The sequence below is a fragment of the Aedes aegypti genome, chromosome 3 (assembly GCF_002204515.2).
Source record: "Aedes aegypti strain LVP_AGWG chromosome 3, AaegL5.0 Primary Assembly, whole genome shotgun sequence".
In the NCBI taxonomy this organism is placed as follows: Eukaryota; Metazoa; Arthropoda; class Insecta; order Diptera; family Culicidae; genus Aedes; species Aedes aegypti.
The window spans coordinates 200,792,859-200,814,998 of NC_035109.1; the positions used below are offsets into that span (position 1 = coordinate 200,792,859).

General features: G+C 39.1%; 1 protein-coding gene across 1 annotated transcript in view; it reads right to left on the minus strand.

Moving 5' to 3' along the window:
- The window catches only part of LOC5568213 (dystrophin, isoforms A/C/F/G/H), a 352,533-nt gene that overhangs the window by 47,646 nt on the left and 282,747 nt on the right, over positions 1 to 22,140 (minus strand). Inside the window, 7 exon segments of the mRNA XM_021850748.1 lie at positions 15,206 to 15,285; positions 15,288 to 15,321; positions 20,712 to 20,717; positions 20,719 to 20,793; positions 20,854 to 20,982; positions 20,984 to 21,005; positions 21,067 to 21,239. Of these exon segments, the coding sequence (XP_021706440.1) occupies positions 15,206 to 15,285; positions 15,288 to 15,321; positions 20,712 to 20,717; positions 20,719 to 20,793; positions 20,854 to 20,982; positions 20,984 to 21,005; positions 21,067 to 21,239 (519 nt within the window).

Here is a 22,140-nt window from a genome sequence, read left to right on the forward strand (position 1 = left end):
TGCATATCTCTTTCACCTCTGCTAGGAAGTCGGAAACAAAAATAAAATGATAATTCCTTAGAGAGATACAATTATTGGAATCAATAAAAATAGTTAATTGATAACAAGAGATTTATGGGATTTATTCGATTAATCATGTACTCACAGCTATCTCCATGTAGTTTTGGGCCCTTCCTCAACTTTACGGTATAAGTTGTTCCGGGAAAAAGGGGTCAAGGACATTATGGGCCCTATTTTATAAGTCGAGTCGACCAAAAACTACTCGACTGGAGTCGTTGTCGACCAAAAATTTTGCTCGACTTGCCTCTGTCACTCGAGCTTATCGACAGTTGTCACTCTATGTGACTGGATTACTATGGGAGTCGACGGGTGACATCTGAAATATGCATGCTTGCTTTGATCGACAATGAATACAGACGAGTCACATGAATCTGTTCGATTTACAAAATAGGCCCCTATATGTATTCTGTACACCACTTAAGCAATTCAGCGAGAATTGCTCACATACAGGACTGGTTTAGTGGGTCGTCGGTGGTGCGGCATCCCCACTCTCCCTGAGTTACCTTCTCTATCGAACATGGTTCCTTGCGACAACAATTATTATGCGTTTATTCCAAATTTCAATGTAACGATTAATAGCCATTTAGCTCAAATGACGCGTCACTGTATGAATTATTATGAGTTTTATTCTTGAAAATATACTGTATACATACACTGTTATTTTACTAGAAAAATAATACAATACATAATACGACATTTCGGTACGTGGAAAGAACTTGTGTTGCCCAAAGTATGAACCATAGGAATTGCAGATTCAATTGCTTGTAAATTCAAAGGCAGACCACAATTATTCAGTATTTCATTTTTTTGTCACTCTCGATTTCCGAGTTGCTCTTCGATCACTCGTTGTTAATTCTGTAAAGGAAGGTAATATAAAAAATGAAACATGATAGGAATAATTATTAAAAAAAATTGAGCCTGTCCACCAAACAGCTGTCAAGATTATCACTAGATGCTCAAGATCGAGAGATGATATCATTTCAGAGCGCTCTTGGATTACAGATAATATCTTTCCATAATCCGAAGATGATCTTGCTAATCAGATGAGATTGCAATGCCTGGTCCGCCGGTATACTAGTGGTGCGAATCAATTGCAAATCTTCAAGCAATCTGCCTTCGGGCTAGACGAAGAATGCAACGCTCAAGCACAGAAGTACAAAGGCAGCGTCCATTCATTACGTAACGCCAAACTAATTTTTTTGGTCCCCTCCGTAATGCTTTTTGTATAAAAAAAGAAATCATTTTTTTGTATGAGCTGTAACATTTGAGCCTACATTCCCTCTCTCTAGACAGCATTACGAAATGTATTCTGTACACCACTTAAGCAATTCAGCGAGAATTGCTCACATACAGGACTGGTTTAGTGGGTCGTCGGTGGTGCGGCATCCCCACTCTCCCTGAGTTACCTTCTCTATCGAACATGGTTCCTTGCGACAACAATTATTATGCGTTTATTCCAAATTTCAATGTAACGATTAATAGCCATTTAGCTCAAATGACGCGTCACTGTATGAATTATTATGAGTTTTATTCTTGAAAATATACTGTATACATACACTGTTATTTTACTAGAAAAATAATACAATACATAATACGACATTTCGGTACGTGGAAAGAACTTGTGTTGCCCAAAGTATGAACCATAGGAATTGCAGATTCAATTGCTTGTAAATTCAAAGGCAGATCACAATTATTCAGTATTTCATTTTTTTGTCACTCTCGATTTCCGAGTTGCTCTTCGATCACTCGTTGTTAATTCTGTAAAGGAAGGTAATATAAAAAATGAAACATGATAGGAATAATTATTAAAAAAAATTGAGCCTGTCCACCAAACAGCTGTCAAGATTATCACTAGATGCTCAAGATCGAGAGATGATATCATTTCAGAGCGCTCTTGGATTACAGATAATATCTTTCCATAATCCGAAGATGATCTTGCTAATCAGATGAGATTGCAATGCCTGGTCCGCCGGTATACTAGTGGTGCGAATCAATTGCAAATCTTCAAGCAATCTGCCTTCGGGCTAGACGAAGAATGCAACGCTCAAGCACAGAAGTACAAAGGCAGCGTCCATTCATTACGTAACGCCAAACTAATTTTTTTGGTCCCCTCCGTAATGCTTTTTGTATAAAAAAAGAAATCATTTTTTTGTATGAGCTGTAACATTTGAGCCTACATTCCCTCTCTCTAGACAGCATTACGAAATATGTGGACAGCGCTAGAGAGAAGAACGCGGTGCAGCGTTCAGAGAGGCAAAATTACTTTTCAAAAAGGAACGAGTCGAAAACGGGCATGCTTTAATAGTCTATACCTAGGAGGGAGAAACCGATACAAAATTTCTGTACGTCAAAGTGAGCCGAGATTCTGCTCTCACGAACTGTTACTGTGTAGCCGGGATTTTGAACAATGGATAAACATGATAAAAACGTCAAGTCGAGTCTAGTACATGATACTGACGGCCTTACAGTTGAGGTCGAAATACGCGTATCTGTCAAAGGATACAAACTCTAGTGGGATTAAATGGTATAGTACTAAATTCGAGTTTCTCTTTTAAGGAGTGTATCGAAAAGTAGTCGCAAACTTTCAAAACAGTCTCAAAAGTAATGGGTTGAACCTACAAACAATTTTTTGATCAGAAATGCTTTACAATGTATTTAAAAATGATGATGCGGTGATATTGTTTCAATAAAGTGGCATTTTGCATGATAATTTTGCAAATTACTAACAGATGTCGATGAAAATCTTGCACATCTCTGAAAAAAAATGATATGTTAATAAATGTATTAATTTTTAAGAAAAAATAGTTTTTGTTTATGCTAATATATTATGTGCCACAACTCTCATGACATAGTGTAAACAATATTTTGAAAATATGATTAACAAGCATTTGAGAGCAAATACAAAAATCGAAAAAAGTCGATTTTTAAGGACCTCGTTTTTTGATTTTTCATTCTACACGTTAATGGTAATATCGAACAATTGTAATGAATAAACATTTTTTTTTTTATTGAAAAACTTTCTTTGCATATCTATGAAGTAACGTAAGCAAAAAATGTTACTCTATATAATTTCCGCTGTATATGACAGAGCTTCAAAAGTTGATTAAACATAAGCAAGGTGTGTGCATTTTACTCTGTAGCCAGAGTAAGGTGTAATCACTTGGCGAAAGCGGCTTGGAGTCCATCTTTAACTTGCTGGCCGTTTTGTTTACAAACATTACTGCCTTGCCTGGATGATGCTCAATCTGAAACTAGCTGTGCTGCCATCAGTGCGGACGAAATTGTCAAAAAAGAAAGAAAGGAGTAGAGCACACAAGGAGCAGGGGCGACCAGATTAGAATAATTCTTGACAACACTGTTTCTCCAACCAATCATGAGTCAATCTCTCGACTACCTGGCTCAGATGTTTGTAAACAAAACGGCCAGCCCTTCCTCACCTACCCTGTCTGGTTTTCTGCACAAAGTGAGCATAATAGGACACCTTAGAGAATTGAACGCGCCTTGAACAAAAGTGACTTTCTAAAACCGACCTTGTTCCAATAATTGAGCATTTTTAGAGCAATAATTTATTTTTTTTTTGAATTTCTTTTTACGTGCTGTGTGAAGTAAACATATTTTCCGACAGAATAAGCTTTTCATCCTATTTTGTTTGATATACATTTTGTTCAATACAAATCATCGAATGTTTGACTCAAGATGTCTCAAGATCGAGAGATGATATCATTTCAGAGCGCTCTTGGATTACAGATAATATCTTTCCATAATCCGAAGATGATCTTGCTAATCAGATGAGATTGCAATGCCTGGTCCGCCGGTATACTAGTGGTGTGAATCAATTGCAAATCTTCAAGCAATCTGCCTTCGGGCTAGACGAAGAATGCAACGCTCAAGCACAGAAGTACAAAGGCAGCGTCCATTCATTACGTAACGCCAAAATTATTTTTTTGGACCCCTCCGTAATGCTTTTTGTATAAAAAAAAATCATTTTTTTGTATGAGCTGTAACATTTGAGCCTACATTCCCTCTCTCTAGACAGCATTACGAAATATGTGGACAGCGCTAGAGAGAAGAACGCGGTGCAGCGTTCAGAGAGGCAAAATTACTTTTCAAAAAGGAACGAGTCGAAAACGGGCATGCTTTAATAGTCTATACCTAGGAGGGAGAAACCGATACAAAATTTCTGTACGTCAAAGTGAGCCGAGATTCTGCTCTCACGAACTGTTACTGTGAGCCGGGATTTTGAACAATGGATAAACATGATAAAAACGTCAAGTCGAGTCTAGTACATGATACTGCAGACGGCCTTACAGTTGAGGTCGAAATACGCGTATCTGTCAAAGGATACAAACTCTAGTGGGATTAAATGGTATAGTACTAAATTCGAGTTTCTCTTTTAAGGAGTGTATCGAAAAGTAGTCGCAAACTTTCAAAACAGTCTCAAAAATAATGGGTTGAACCTACAAACAATTTTTTGATCAGAAATGCTTTACAATGTATTTAAAAATGATGATGCGGTGATATTGTTTCAATAAAGTGGCATTTTGCATGATAATTTTGCAAATTACTAACAGATGTCGATGAAAATCTTGCACATCTCTGAAAAAAAATGATATGTTAATAAATGTATTAAATTTTAAGAAAAAATAGTTTTTGTTTATGCTAATATATTATGTGCCACAACTCTCATGACATAGTGTAAACAATATTTTGAAAATATGATTAACAAGCATTTGAGAGCAAATACAAAAATCGAAAAAAGTCGATTTTTAAGGACCTCGTTTTTTGATTTTTCATTCTACACGTTAATGGTAACATCGAACAATTGTAATGAATAAACATTTTTTTTTTTTGATTGAAAAACTTTCTTTGCATATCTATGAAGTAACGTAAGCAAAAAATGTTACTCTATATAATTTCCGCTGTATATGACAGAGCTTCAAAAGTTGATTAAACAAAAGCAAGGTGTGTGCATTTTACTCTGTAGCCAGAGTAAGGTGTAATCACTTGGCGAAAGCGGCTTGGAGTCCATCTTTAACTTGCTGGCCGTTTTGTTTACAAACATTACTGCCTTGCCTGGATGATGCTCAATCTGAAACTAGCTGTGCTGCCATCAGTGCGGACGAAATTGTCAAAAAAGAAAGAAAGGAGTAGAGCACACAAGGAGCAGGGGCGACCAGATTAGAATAATTCTTGACAACACTGTTTCTCCAACCAATCATGAGTCAATCTCTCGACTACCTGGCTCAGATGTTTGTAAACAAAACGGCCAGCCCTTCCTCACCTACCCTGTCTGGTTTTCTGCACAAAGTGAGCATAATAAGACACCTTAGAGAATTGAACGCGCCTTGAACAAAAGTGACTTTCTAAAACCGACCTTGTTCCAATAATTGAGCATTTTTAGAGCAATAATTTTTTTTTTTTTTTTGAATTTCTTTTTACGTGCTGTGTGAAGTAAACATATTTTCCGACAGAATAAGCTTTTCATCCTATTTTGTTTGATATACATTTTGTTCAATACAAATCATCGAATCTTCAGAAGACACTTCAAAAAAGTAATTTTGTGCAAGATTTTATTTTCCATGCTTTATAAACCTTGTTGTATTTATATTAAGACTGCATATTATTCAATATTTTTAAGCTGCTTCAGTATTTGATGACATGATGAAGATTTGCGTGAAAAAAGCTTTTAAAAAGATAAACTATGCTCTGAGATATATCGTTTTGAATGTTTGCGACTACTTTTCGATACACTACTTACTTATAGGTATTCCACTAAACATTTCGAAGATTTATTATCATTCAAATTGTTATTCGTCGCTACAAAAATTAGAACCCACCCTATCGCCCAAATGCCCACAAAGAAAGTCAAGTAAACTACCTGTGTCATTAATTGTTGAACCCCAGAAAGCCAATTTAAGGTAAAGATGAACTAAAGGCAAATCTCAACCCTTCAAGAGCACAAACCAAAAAAAAAAAACCAGACAACCACTCATGCCAAAACCCAGCCAAACTTCAGCCTGAGTGGCCGCCCGGCTCTCCAGATCTGGGCTCCCGTAGAACTGAAACCCGGCACATAGAGGTCCTGTTTTTCAAATAGCTGTCAAAAATCCAATTTCCAAACTTAGTTTCAATTTGAAAAACAAAGTCAAACATTCATCTACAATATCAGATAGTTAAGAATCTTCTTCTTTTTGGCATTACGTCCAACTGGGACAGAGCCTGCTTCTCAGCTTAGTGTTGTTATGAGCACTTCCACAGTTATTAACTGAGAGCTTTCTTTGCCAAATTTGCCATTTTCGCATTCGTATATCGTGAGGAAGGTACGATGATACTCTCTATGCCCAGGGAAGTCAAGGAAATTTCCATTACGAAAAGATCCTGGACCGACCGGGAATCGAACCCAGACACCTTCAGCATGGCTTTGCTTTGTAACTACGGACTCTGACCACTCGGCTAAGGAAGGCCCCTAATAGTTAAGAACACACACAAGGATTTAAAAAGAATCATATTTTTCAACATGTTCGGATTCTAGTTAGCAGCACATGTTCAAAAACCTAAAATTTTGCTTCAAAACTCGACTAAATCATTTTCACCAGAACCCTGCAATTTGGGTTTCAGCATATTTGTTTCTAACCGACAACTCTCTCTTACCTACAATCAGCATCTCCGGATGCTAACCATTTCAACCCTCTACCGGCAGCTTCATTTTTTACCATTTTATTTTTTTAAATATTTAAATCGCGATAACTTTTTTGTTTCTCGATGTTTTTGCACCATTTTTTCACAAGACCTCAAACAACTCTCTAGTTTAGGAATCCGTATCGATATTGATCTTTGGTGCACTTGTTTTGAAGATATTCCGATGTTCCTTGGGGAACCAGCATTCTCCATGTAAAATGTATTTGGCGGCCATTTTGTTTTTGGTCAATTTACCAAAAGAATAAAATGTGTACTCTACAATGCCATTCTAGGAGACATCTGAAAATTACGATGTGAGTTTTTTTAGAGTTTCCAAGACATTTATTTGTCCAGTGTGGTAGGGGAAGGGGTGGTAAAATGAACACCTTAAGGAAATCATCTTGTTTCTGACAGAAAAACGAGAAATTTGTATAGTTCAATCGCACAACATCGAAAATAGGGATGTAATCTATAGCAGCGACATGGATTCAGACTAAAATAACTAAATTTTAACATATTTTCATCGCTATCAAAAAGCGATGGAAATGTTCATTTTACCTGCACTATGTGGGTAAAATGAACAGCGGTTGGTGGTAAAACGAACACCATGCAAAAAACGTGAGCAAAACAAATATTTCTGAAAATTTTTATTGCCCCACCGAAAATACATCCAATAATGATTGTAACCCATTCAAAAAGAATTCTAAATGTATCAAATTTGACATCATATCATAACGATATTCACCTCACTGAAAAACCTCAAGTCTTCCGAGCTAAAAGTTACGTCAGTTCTAATTTTCAAACGTGGTTTTCTAAAATCCGTTGTTTCGTTGATATTTTCACTTCAATTGACCTACGTATCAATTCGAATACTCAGATTTATGCTCTAAATCAGTGCTTCCCAAACTTTTTCAACTTTCGCCCCCTTGAGGCCAACATTCATCTGGAATCGCCCCCCTTATATGTGATTTCAATATTTTATTTAAGTGCTGTACGTCAAAAAATGTCTCCGATTCGCTTATCTACAGAATCATGATACAATAACTATTATGTACATTTAAAAATATTTTCTTAAATATCGATATCCCAAAACAATTAGGAATGATTTACTAGATTTCAATATATAATAGCAATTTTAACAATGTTTTACGTGTATTATAGGCTACTGAATCAGTTTTCGATACAAGTTCGGCCCAGTTTAAACTATTTAAGTGTAATATATGCATAGGCGCCAACTTCTGACGTAGTTGGAGGATGATTCGTTAATGGTGATTTCGTACTGATTTATCTTTTATTTCTAAAATTACTGCAATAATTTTCAGAAATTGTGTATAATAAATGTTTGACGTTTCTGGGAACGTTTCCAAAAACATTGAACAAGTAGTTGAAAATCCAGAATGTTTTCAATACATATTTCAATGCTACAACTATATTTTTTCTAAAACCAAGAAAAAATTGTCTCTTAAATGATTTGTACTAGAAATGATAAGACTGGGTGCAACCGAAACTTCAAAATAGGTACTTACTGTAGATTTTTTCTCTGTAAAAAAGCTGGATGCCAATGCAAGAAATATTAGCTTCCTAACCTCAAAGTTCCCACATGAATAAATCTTTATATAAAATACTGGGCATTTGCAAAAAGTTATAAAATTTCTCAGATTTCTCGTACATCCAAAATATGTTGTGTTTTAAATGTTATCTGTGACCAATTATCCGACCTTGTGAAAATCTCAAATACCAACCATTCTTAAAGCTTACATGATATGAAAAAAACTAAATGCATAACATGTGTTTGACAATTATCAAGTGTATTCTATCATAATGTTAACTCTAATCATAACCCTGATTGGAGATATATCGATCTAAGGTAAAATATTCCTGGAAATTGTTAACTTTGGAACTGATTAGCCTTCAGATGTGTCCTGTAAAGGTTATGCGTAATTATTTTCAAATGATCCCGTGTTAACTTTTTCGCCCCCTTTCTGGATTTTTCGCCCCCCAAATTCTGTTTTACAAATTTTCGCCCCCTTGAGCTTGAAAATCGCCCCCAGGGGGGCGAATACGCCCACTTTGGGAATCACTGCTCTAAATCGTCCGTGCGTGATAAAAAATCATCGAAATTTGTTTTTTTCTCGGTAAAAGGTACGGTGTTCATTTTACCACCCCTGTTCATTTTACCACCACTTCCCCTACCAGAAACATAAATGCTCATTACTCATAGACGACTGCACCAAATTGTTCCATTTTTTCACAACTTACTCGCATTAATGTATCATTTCAAGGAGTGAATATACGAATACGATAAATATTATGTAGCCTTAGATATTTACGTGGGTTATGGCTACGCGTCGATACCCCAAAGAATTTTGGAATATCGGATCCAAATGACCAATTATCAATATCGACACATATTCTAAAACTAAAAGAGATTTTTGAGAGCTTGTGAAAAAATGGTGCAAAAATATCGAGAAACAAAAAAGGTATCGCGATTTGAATATTATTTTAGCGGTAAAAAATGAAGCTGTCGGTAGAGGGATTAAATAAAAGCTTATTATAGTAGGTACCGTACTGCATCGAATTGCCGGACGCTTCGAAAGCCGGACACTGGCCATTTTCACGGTGTTCTTAGACCAAAATCCGATTTTAGGATGGGCTCCATCCCATTACCCCGAACGCCACTACCCCGAAAGCCATTACCCCGAATGGGTCATTACCCCGAACGCCACTACCCCGAATGACCCATTACCCCGAATAGTTTGAGATACAGTGCAGTTTCTTGTTTTGCGGCCGAAAATGTGTCTCTAATGAAAACTGGTAATTAATGGCACGTAAAGTTCGTCGGTAAAATGTTCATCATATATTATCCCTTCTTTTATATGTCAGCTATTCTTTCGAAATATCTTGTTGGCAACTACCTACTTCTTATTATTTCTGAGACAGTGCCTGTTTATCAGATCAGTGGGCACTTTCGCAGTTCAAGGGATCATTCACAAATTTTCTTTAAGAAGTAATGGACGGGTCAACTAATCTAGTTTTGAGGTGCATCCACGGAGATGAACTATGACCACTGGATACCGGTGATAGTCCAGATTTCCGGAAGCATGTTTTATGCAGTAAAATTATGACGTGTTTTTAGCAAAGGTCTCGGCTAAAAAATCAAAATTTTACTACACATGAAGATAGAAGATCAAATTCTGAAGCGATTGGTGCGCCAAGTATTAAGATCGGTCCAGAAACAACCAAGATATGACCATTTCCCCGGAATCGGTGCCGATAGTGGATCCGAATTGGGATCAAACAATTTATTTACTCAAAATATAACGCGCAATATTGTTTTCTCCCTAGCTTATCATAGAATACCCTTTTATAAGTTGAAAATGAGTCTTGCACAGATTTGGCCACTCATGGCGCCGCCAAGTGCCCCGGTGGAACCTTGCATAGGGGACATTTCGATTTTGACACCAAAGCATATCATGCGACGGCTCATTCTTCATGTCTTGTCGTAAATAGGGCAACTGTAGACTCAAAATGGATAGTTGACTACAGTGACTACTTCCGGGACCACCGGATGTTCCAGAGGGAACCTGTAATTAGGGACAATTGAAATTGAACTCCAATACATATCGTGCGACGGTTCATTTTTCATGTCTCGTGCTAAATAGGGCAATTGTAGACCTTAAGTGGATATTTGACTACAGTGGCCACTTTTGATGCACTTCAAAACTAGATTAGTTGACCCGTCCATTACTTCTTAAAGAATTGAAATCGGTCAATTGTTGTCAAAGTTACAGCATTCCAAAGTTGGGCCAATTTTTGCCTGTCCCAGTTATTTTGACAACCCCCAGTATATCAAATATTCCATCATTTGCGATACTTTAAAAATGTCGGTGGGAGGGTACAAAAAAAGGGGGGACGGCTCCCTGCAAATCTTATTACAACTCTTTATATTGTATTTAAAGTTGAAAACATTATATGGCACATGAATTCCGCTGTCCTGAATAAAGACACTGTGTCGGTTTATTGATTAGATTAGATTTTTAAATAAAAAATGCAAAAAGTTCAAGTGTATTTTAAAAATGACCTGGGGCAGACACGAACATTCTGAAACGCCATTATTTTTGTTTATTTTTATACTTTCAAGCCCAAGGTGTCCGGTCTCTGTGTATTCAGATCCACTTTTTTTGTCAAACAGTGCAATTCAGTGCCTCTATTTATACAGAGTCAATAACGGCGCCGGCCACGTCCTTGCAGTCAGGTGGGATTAGGGGAGGAATGTTAGTGTGTAACCTTTGCTATTTGGAGACCGTGTTTTCCTCTGCATCTCCACATAGGTTACTGGGAGGGATGTTTGTTAATGGGGAGGATCGTTGGGTCACAGGATTCACTTTGATAAGCGATTATACCATGATAAATAATTATTTGTGAGATATAAATATGCTTATATGTAAATATAATATTTTCATTTGATATGAACAATTTCTATGTAGAGGAAAATTATGCCGACACTTGAGTTTGTTGAACAAATACCTAAATGTAACATTCCTACAACTGTCAGGACGAAAGCATGTGTTATTATATTTTACTTTTTTGAAAAGAAACAAAAAACTTGATTCGCTTTGATTCGGAACATCATAGAACCCTCTTATTCTTATGCCGACACTTACAGTGGCGAATCATCACAAGTTTGTTGAATAAAGTGAACCTTACGCAAGTCTACACTTGTAGTGTCGAACCACTCAAAGTTTTTTTAATTCTAAAAATAAAGGTAAAAAGAAAGAAGTATTTCGAAAAAAAAATGAAAAATTAATAATTCATGAATCAGAGTTTATGTCGACACTCACAGTGACGAACCATTCATAGTTTGTGGAAAAATCTTATTTACGTCCGACCGTTGTAACGTTTAAATGTGCAGTCATACATATTTTATAGATTAGGAATAGTAGCATGAAACGAAGCTCATCAATTGATCCGTCATCCTTGACTGAGTAGCAACAATCCTCTTTCAGCTTCACTCGTTTGCTCGGCCTAAAAAAGGCGCGCGACCCGCGAGGGAAAACAACTGACGACTGCTCGGGCATTCTTGACGCACTGCCCAGGAGCAAGCGTCAAGTCGAAGGATCAAAAAGAACTAATCGATCGCGGCAATTTTTCACTTTTACTCGTCCGACGTGCGACATGTTTGGTCCTGCCCTCATCGCTCGCTCCCGCTGGAGCAAGCGTCAAGGTCGAAGGATCAAACACTACTCCGAGCACGACGGAATGTTCGGAAAAGAAGACAAAACACGTCTTCGACAATCAATCCATTACGTTCCATGTTCACTGAATTATAGCACCTGGAGTACTGCTAATGGTCCCGGGCAAAAAAAATAACACAGGTTCTGCTATCAACCTATTTCCACTTCACTACACTTTGAAATTTACTGCCGGGTGACATCCCGGGGAAGAGGTGAATAACAAAATAATGGTTAAAATAAGAACGAAATTATCTTAGTTAATTATCTAGTTTAACCATTATTATGTTATTAATATATGACATTAAATATCTCATCAATAGCGAAAACAGACTATCGTTAAGCAAAATTTTCATTGATATGTTATACTTGAAATTCATGTAATAATTAATCAATAACAAAATATATTATTTATGGTAAAATTTGTTATTTGTGCAAAAATACTAAAAAAAAATATTAAATATCATAAAGAATAACCCAAACAATTGGCCATCATAGTAAAAATATGTTCATTATTCTGATATTTGAAAACATTATTAAAATAATTTATGAGAACAAACCAATATCAAACAAACCAATGCCATAATAGCTCATTTTACTATTTGTATGATATTCATTATAGATTCAAAAAGCAAAAGTTTTTAGCAGGAAAGCTAAAAGTTTATTTTTAATCATGCTAAATTTAGATATTATAGTCAAAGAACTAAAACTACTGTTATTTTGATCTACTCGTGAAAAGCTTATTTAGTTATTATTTTGTTATCAATATCAGATAATAACATGTTTTGTTATTTTATGACTTATTTAAAAAAAAAGAACAAATTTTGCTATTCAAACATTCAATTTTAATGGTAAATGGTGGCTATTCTTCCATCGTTGGAAATGAATTGGCTGATGAACTAGCTCGTAATGGAGCATCGCATGAATTCATTAGCCCTAAACCAGCTATTCAAATTCGAAGAGCTGTGTGAAGCTTCAGAATTCTTGGGCGGCAACTCAGCACAAGCAAAATTGGAAATAACTAGAGTCATGTAAAACAAAATTGTACATTAACTGAACCATCTCCAAGGGTGGCAAAGTATTTAACAAACCTGTCAAAGCAGATTGTAGTCTGTTGGTAAAAGCCTTGACTTATCACTCCCGACTCAACTATAACATGACAAATACTCAGCGTTTTGATCATTTGTGTGAGATAGCTGTGATTCCGATTATGGAACAATCGTATCACCTGATATGTAACTATCCTATTTGAAAAAGTTATCGCGTAATTACAGCGAGTGTTTACAAGCAAGCGATTCCGCTTGCTTGGTAAACACTTATTAAGTGAACGATTTTCAGGACATTCTGTTATTCTTAACCTGCTGTGGTAAGAAGATTCAGGAAGCGAATAAGAAGTATTATGATCTGTAAAAAAAAGGGATCGAGGAAGTACCCAAATCGGCGTTGTTGTGGCCATACGAAGACACAATTTGGTCAAAAATGTGATATTTGAAGTATAATTGGATCTTACGGTACGAAGTTCGGAGAGTGAAGGACCGCATAGGACGCTGACATCAGGAAATTCCCTGAAACCGTGGTTACTTCCGGGCCGGTAGTGATGTCAGGCAGGAGTTGTCATGTGGGATGATTGGTATACCCCTCGGCGAAGCAGAGAAGAAAAATCAGTTTTCTACAAGGTGTGTGCATTGTACTCTGTAGCCAGAGTAAGGTGTAATCACTTGACGAAGTGGCTAGGAGGCCATCTTTTAACTTGCTGGCCGTTTTGTTTACAAACATTGCTGCCTGGCCTGGATGATGCTTGAAACCGAGGCCAACTGTGCTGCCAATAGTGGGGACAAAATTGTAAAAGAGAGATAAAAGTAGAGTAACTACGCACCGTTTCAAAATAATACTTGACACACTTTTCTCCAACCAATTAGAAGTCATTATGAACTAATTTACAATGACGTCACGCTGCTTCTTTCCACCGGGAAGAAAACCTTTACTGCGGCCCGTGGTTTACAAAAAATGAACGTTTTCGTCGTGCATTCATCCACTTCATGTTCATCCGGTGAACATTCGTTGTCCGGATGTTGGTCCGGATGTCATTTAATGTAAACATTGCCCGCATTTAGAGCAGAAAAGAAAAAGAAAGTCGATGATAAAAGAAGACCGTAGATAAGTCCATTGGCTGGCTCGGATGATGCTGAAACTGAACCTCTGTGCTGCCATCAGTGTGGACGAAATTGTGAAAAAGGAAAGAAAAGAGTAGAACACACAAACAGCAAGGTGCGACCAGAATAGAAATTCATCCTACGAGGCTTGCCGAGTAGGATAATTACGAGCGTGCTGTAAAATCGAGTTCTGCAACGAGTTACGTACAACATTTTTTGCAATTTCGTAGAAGACCACTTGAAAGTATTCAGAAATTATATCTAAATGCATTCATAATCATTTTACAATTTCTGAAAAAATTGTTGTGTAATGATTCATTACGCAAACTCAAAACAGTTGCGTAATGAGAAAGCGTTGCGTGATGAACATTACAGCACTGGTTTCAGTTGCGTAATGACTATTCCGCACTGCATACTTCAGTGCAGGAAAGTAGGCCGTTTCATGACAGATTGGCGAGATGAAAAACAGCCTATTACGATGAGGAAATTGCAAAAAATATTTTTGCAATTTCGGAGACCACTTGAGGTATCAGAAATTATATCGGAATGCATTCAACATATTTACAATTTCTAAAAAAATTGTTCTGTTATGATTCATTACGCAACTCAAAAACAGTTGCGTATAGAGAAAGTGTTACGTAATGAATCATTACTGCACTGGTTTCAGTTGCGTTAATGACTATTCCCGCACTGCTTACTTCAGTGCAGGAAAGTTGGCCGTTTCATGACAGATTGGCGTGAGGAAAAACAGCCTTTACGGATGATAAATTGCAAAGAGATAATTTCTGTAGTCCTCAACCATCAAGTAAATTTTTTCCTCACTGTTCCCTGATTTTCCAGGTCATCAAAGAAATTCCCTGGCTTTCCAGGTTTTCCATGTAGTTCAACACGCTACAATTACAATTTTTGTGGTTTTCGGCCTTTCATATGTTTCGGTCTTTTTTGTTTTCGGTATTTTGTGATTTGGCCTTTTTTGGTAGGACCAAAACGTAGAAGAACGAGAAGACGAGATACTTTAACCGAATCTCATGATATATGGATACCGTATTTATTATAAGCATTGTGATATATCTGATTACATACCGTCATAAAATCCTCCAAACGATGTTTCCAATTATCAGAACGATCGATTAAGTGATTCCACTGTTCCGATAATTTATTCACTCACGACGAATGCTGCGAGTCAATTCTCGGTTCTGCTCTTCAGTTGAACAAATAACGAAGACTCACTATCAATTGCTGTAAGAATAAAAGAGAGACCGTAAATTAGTGAAATGATGAAAGAAACATAACCATTGAATAAACAACAAAGTTTTTTTTGCGAAAACCTAATGAACATATAGTTAGTTACAAAGCTAAGTAATCAAATGTGAGTTTCTTGTTCTGTATAAGGGCCCATTCACAAATTTCATAACGTGTGGGTGGGTGTTTTTAAGATGTTCTTCCTCTTCTTGGCATTATGTCCCAGCGAAAGACATAGTCAGATTCTCAGCTTAGTGCTCAATGAGCACTTCCACAGTTATTAACTGGGACTTTTCTTTGTTAATGATGCCATTTTCGCATTCGTTTATCATGTGGCAGGTACGATGATACTCTATGCCCAGAGAAGTCAAGGAAATTTCCATTACGAAAAGATCCTGGGCCGACTGGAAATCGAATCCAGACACCTTCAAGCATGGCTTTGCTTTTTAACGCGGACTCTAACCACTCGATTCAGGAAGGCCCGCTTAAGATGTTACAGCTCATAAAAAATTGAAAAATATCCGTACAAAATATGTTACGAGGGAGTGGGTGGGTGTCAAAAATACCCATTTTAGCGTTATGAAATTTGTGAAAGAACCCTAAGAACTCTGTATAAGCCCGTGTTTAGAACTCTGTATTTCAAATTCTGATGCATACTTGTTTTGTTCGTTTTCAAGCTGAATAGAAAAACTCTTTACATTTCATCAGATTTTGAGAAAACGCTCTCTTATGGAAACTGAAAAGTTCCCGACGATTTCCCGACTCGTGACACTCACTTCGAGTGCAGCCCCCAACACGACCCACCCTGCCGACGCCTCTGTGGTCGAGAGTTTCCACAGTGAGCGAATGAGTTCCAAGAGCACCGAGAATAACCGCGTGAGTTCCCTTCCACGAGTGAGTGACCAAGTTACGCGCATCGCGACTATTCCACGTGCTTCTAGAAGCTTCCGTGTGCTTCTAGAACACGTGACGCGGTGCTATAAATACGCGATCCCTTCGCGTAGTCGAGTCAGTCTTGTTTTAACCCGCCGCGAATGTAACCCGATCCAAGTGAAGTGGATGGTGAAGTGAAAAGTATGCCAAAGTAAAGTGTAAATAGTGGACAGTAGTAAAGTAATGATAATAAGCAGTAGTGTACTGTGGTCTAGCAGAATTCGGTGGTGTTGATTCCCTTCATCCGAAAACATACAGTGCACCCCGACTTGACCGGAGTTGGCCACGGTTAACGCGCCAACATAGTGGTCTTTCGAGCCGAATCCAGCGCCGCCCGCCGTAGGAAAGGTATCAACATATCCACCGCTCGCCGAGAGCAATTCCGGCACGCTTTCGTGGTGACCCAGACCAGAGCGTGTATTCCAAGGAGGATTCTGCTCAGTGCTGTAAACATTCGACACTTTGCGCGACGTTCGGTTCGTTGTCATGGTCAGCAGTCACAGCACGAGCTTTAGAATGAACGTCGACAAACACAAAAATGTGTCAATGAATGTCGTCTGATACGAAGACATTTGCATAAATCATAAGTTTTGCATAGAATTCAGACATCGTTCCATAAACAACATGAAGGAGTTTGATCTTGCCTGTTTATGTCAAATGTGACACACATACAGTGGAAAGCAGAACAGAAACAAACAAAACCGTAACGTTTCTAGCAAAGCTATCGTGGTCAGGGGCATTCAATTGACATATTTCTTTTCGACATTCGGTTTGATCACTCGTAAATGTTTAAGAGAAGCCGCTGACGAATATCAGGGAAAACGTGTCGACTACCGTGATTGCTTACAAGACTGATTCTGCTAGACATCGCCGCCGACACGTCTGCTTTGATGCCCTCACCAAGACGTGTACCGTTTGACCCGACATCCACCAACACCGCTACTCACCGCGAGTAGGCGCGTTTGTCTGGTTGTGGACCTTAAACGTGCATTTCGAGAGGAGAGGATCACTATCGCTGCCCTTCTTCTTCTTTCTGGCGTTACGTCCCAACTGGACAAAGCCTGCTGCTCAGATTAGTGTTCTTATGAGCATTTCCACTGTTATTAATTGAGAGCTTTCTTTGTCGACTGACCATTTTTGCATGTGTATATCGTGTGGCAGGTACGAAGATACTCTATGCCCTGGCAATCGAGTAAATCTTCCTTTACGAAAGATCCTCGACCAGCGGATTCGAACCACGACCCTCAGATGGTCATGCTGAATAGCTCCGCGTTTACCGCTACGGCTATCTGGGCCCCGACTATCGCCGCCCTATCCGACACCGGTTTCCCGTGGTGTCTGTACCACACCGTGTTTCATCGAGCTTTTTACTGAATCCGCCCGTTTAGCCGACACGTCTGCTTGGTGCCTCATCAGACGTGTACAATTTCGACTCGAGGAACAGATCAACCTCCAACGCCACCGCTCATCCACGAGAATTTTCAGCACGTTTGCCTGGTTGTAAGCTCAAACGTGTATTTCCAAGAGGAACTGGCTGCTAACTATTGCCGCCCGATTATCCAACACGTCTGCGCGGTACCCATACAGAGACGTGTATCGCCAGGAGGAAGATATTCGTTTTGCCGCCCAACACGAATCACCGACACATTTTGTGGCACTTTCCCAAAGCGTGTAACACTAGGAGGAATTCCCACCATTCGACCACGTCTGCGAGGTGCTTGAACCAGGACATGTATCCGTCAAACATCCTCTTGTTGAGGACCAGTCCAATCCACCGAAGATTATAGTCTACAAGCTTTCCGAAGGAGTTCTTGCGCAGAGTGAATACTTCGACACGACACGAATTCCAACGCAATGGAGTTCCGAATTCCATCAGAAGATGCTATACAGCAGCGTTGCACGCCGAAAATAAGATTCGCTGCTGAGCCGAACGATCAGGACGCCGCTATAATCGCCCGAAACACCGATTGAAAGACAACCGTTTGATCCGAACATGTTGAACGAGTCCGTCGCTTTCCCGTGAACGAACACACGTAAGCCTGAAGCTAGAGCTAGTACAATGCGCACCTGCAACCGCCACTGATCAGGTGAGCTTAACGCGACTCAGGACGTACTCGAAAAACATTGAGGACGCCTTTCGCCGAGTTCTGCGCCCGTACACAGCAAGGTGATAACGACCGTTCCAGACACCGCTCTACAACGACAGGAGAAAGTATTCGCCGATTTCTAAGACCGGTACGAGCATGTACGAACGACTATTCAAGCTCTGATAGTCACCCAAGGAAAGAGACCCGCTAGATGTCCGAATCCATAACAACATTCGACGACCCGATCCCTAATGGTCGATGAATATCGCGCCGACTGGACGAAACCTTTACTTCCTAACATCCGTAGCCGAGGAACCAAAGAAGATGGATTTGGAGCCGCAGGAAAATCACGAACTACCAAACCATGCGCAACCAAGAAGTCATCCAAAGGAGAATTTTGATAGGACCGATAGGAAGATGCATCGATACCAAATCATCGAGTCTCCGGAGCCTGCGAACTCCATAACACAACGTCCGAGCTTTCCAGCGATTGAGCAGCTGACCATGAAGAAAATACCGACCGACTCCAAGGGCAACCAGACCCAGTCGACAGAATGTCCACTAACTTCTCCGAACGAAAATTCCGCTCACCAAATCCCGTCTAATATTCATCTAGTAAGACCGATTCGACAGAGTTACGACTTCGCCTTATCCGATCCAGGTTACGCCCGCCTAAGAGAGAACGACCATGGAACACCAAGAACACCTCCCCAAGCCCAACAACATACTGTTGAAACTTCGTGTCAACCGGGGGGAGTATGTTCCGTACGGAACGAGCCGTAAAAGAGTAGACTGAAATCATTCACGCCGTTTCCAATTCGTCGCAAAACACACGCCACTTTCGATTCCCGACTAGTACCACTCACCCGAGTGCAGCCCCCAACACGACCCACCCTGCCGACGCCTCTGCGGTCGAGAGTTCCCACAGTGAGCTACTGGCAAGCGTGGCGCTATCCATACTAAGGTTTGGAGGACCAATCTGGTCAAAAGCGCTTAGAACGAGAAGAAACTTAAAGCGGTTGGAAAGCACGTACAGGATAATGTTGCTTAAGAGTAGCAAGTGCATACCGGACGGTATCTAAAGAGGCCATGTGCATCATAGCCGGGATGACGCCCATCGGGCTCATCATCAAGGAAGATGTTCAATGCTTCAACCAAAGGGGTACCAGAGGAGTCCGCGACACGTGTAAAGAGGAAACGCTTAGAAGCTGGCAGCAGGAATGGGATAACTCCACTAAGAGTAGATGGACCCATCGGCTAATACCAAATGTGTCAGATTGGTATGGTAGGAAACCATGGGGAAGTGAACTTCCACCTGACACAGTTTCTGTCAGGACATGGTTGCTATAGACAGTACCTGCATATGTTCGGGCATTCAAAATCTCCTGCGTGCCCAATTGTGCTGGTGTGGAGGAGGCATGTCGTGTTCGATTGCCCCCGTTTCATTGTTGTGAGAGGTCGCATGCTCACTACATGCGGAGGGGACACGTCCCGACAATATAATTGAGAGAATGTGTTGCGGATGCCGAGTGCTGGAATGCAGTAACTACGGCTGTCACTCACATTATGTTAGAATTGCAGCGCCTATGGCGCGCCGACCAAGAGTTGGCTGAAGAGGATTAGCCCTGCCGAGGCTGTTCCCTGTAATATTGTTTAACTCGGCTAGGAGAAGCAGTTTGCTTAGGCTACTTCTGCTACACGTGTTGTGCTATATGCACAGGCCCCTCCCCGAAGAAATACCGTAAGGTGGTTCCGGGGGGATAAGGGTTTGAGGCCAAGGGGTAATGTCGATGCACTGTTCACCACTTGAGCAATTTTAAAAAGAAATGCTCAAGCACAGTGCATAGGCTGGTTTTAGCGGGTCGTCGTTGGTGCGTCATCCCGCATTCCCTGAGTTACCTTCTCAGGGGATTTGTTTGCAGATTCCCCCTTGTAAAAAAAAAAAAAAAAGTAGTGATAATAAAATAGTAGTGTACTGTGGTCTAGCAGAATCGGTGGTGGAATCCGAAAAATACAGTCCACCCCGACCCGACCGGAAGTTGGCCACGGTTAACGCGCCAATAGAGAAATAAGCGAGATCGGATCTTCAAAATGAGATAGAAATTTTAATTGTTAAAACAACATTTCAATTGCTCTCATGAGAGCTCCGTCGTTGTGACTTGACGAAGTGAGCATATGAAATGTAGCTTCGTCTAATGACAATGAAAAGAACTCGTCTCGTCAGTGTCGCAAGTCGTCATGATACTTAACAGCCCTGGTTGTAGCAATTAATACTATTACTTACCTTCTGAGTCACTGGTATCGATAGTGGTGGTTCATTTGAAAACATACTGGACGACCGCTAAGCAGATTATTTTCTACAACCGGCCTTTTATCCTCTAATTGCCGTCTGAATGCCCTATGATCATCCTGTAATACAATATTTCATTAAGAGATAAATATTACACACATTTTTTAACATCTATTTACCATTTGTTTCTGTAAGCTTGCTGCATCTCCCTTCATGGGCCCTAAGCCCAAAGAAGTTAACTCGGTATCTTTTCGAATGACCCATTCTGTAAGTTCTCTTAAGGAAAGCAATAATGCATTCCAATGTTCCCGAATTAGATTCAAGACGATTTCTGCGAAATAAATGTAATTTACTATGGCAAATATTCATATAAATGTATTATAATACTATACCTAATGGCAATACTCTTGGACTTCAAATGGTTCCATCTTTGGTTCATTTCATCCAAACGGCGTTGCAACATCACAGCATCTTCTTGTGATGTCAATGATCCCAGTAACTTTCTGCCTGTATTATCCAAACGGTCATAAACAACGCGGTGTGATTCAATCTCAGACTGTAAATCCTACAAATAGAACATAACAATTACTAATGAAGTATAACTTGAATTTCATCAATATGTATAGCTAGTATAACTTGAGTTTTATCATGAAGTTTGAACGTTTGAACATTTAGTCATTTATTTTTTATATTATTGTTTTTTTTCGCATAGTTGTGTAAGCGATTACGTAATATATAAACGTAATCTTAAATTGTTTTACTAAATACAAAAAGCTGTAAAAAGCACTGATTCGCCAAAAACAAAAATGTGTGCCAATTTACAGACTATCGTATATTTTCTTTCTCAACGATGTTTTTTATTAAGTGATTGTTATGTACTAAGGTGTGGTGGAGAAGAATAATTTAATTTTATGTTTATATTATAATGCATATAAGAAGGGAATTTTGCGTCACGTTTACTTCAATCCGCGTTTTTTTTTTTCAATTCGACTGGTGAAAATTAGATTCGGCGTAGGGTGCTATGCAACGTGCAAATATTCTGTGGAAACATGTTTTTCAATGTGATAAAAGTGTTTATTTTTTTAATTTTCGTAGATTATATCTAAAGATGATTGGGGGAGTTTTTTTTTACATTTTCTCGATTTGCTTGCGCTTTGCTCGATAGTGCTCTGTGATAGCTCCAGCAATCAAATTCGTTTCGCGCGACTCGTATTTTGACTCAGCTCTTTTATGAATTAGACATGTACAGTCAACTCTCCCTTACTCGATATTCTGTGTCTCGATACTTTCCCTAACTCGATGGAATGCGCAGTCCCTTCAATTTAACATACTTTGATCCCTCAGTTAGTCGATATATCTCTAACTCGATGGGATCTGTTTGAGTTTACCTCTCGCACTCGATATTTTCATAAAAAGTTTCAAATTTCTCCAAATGTTAATATATTTGAATGTTATGATTATGCTTG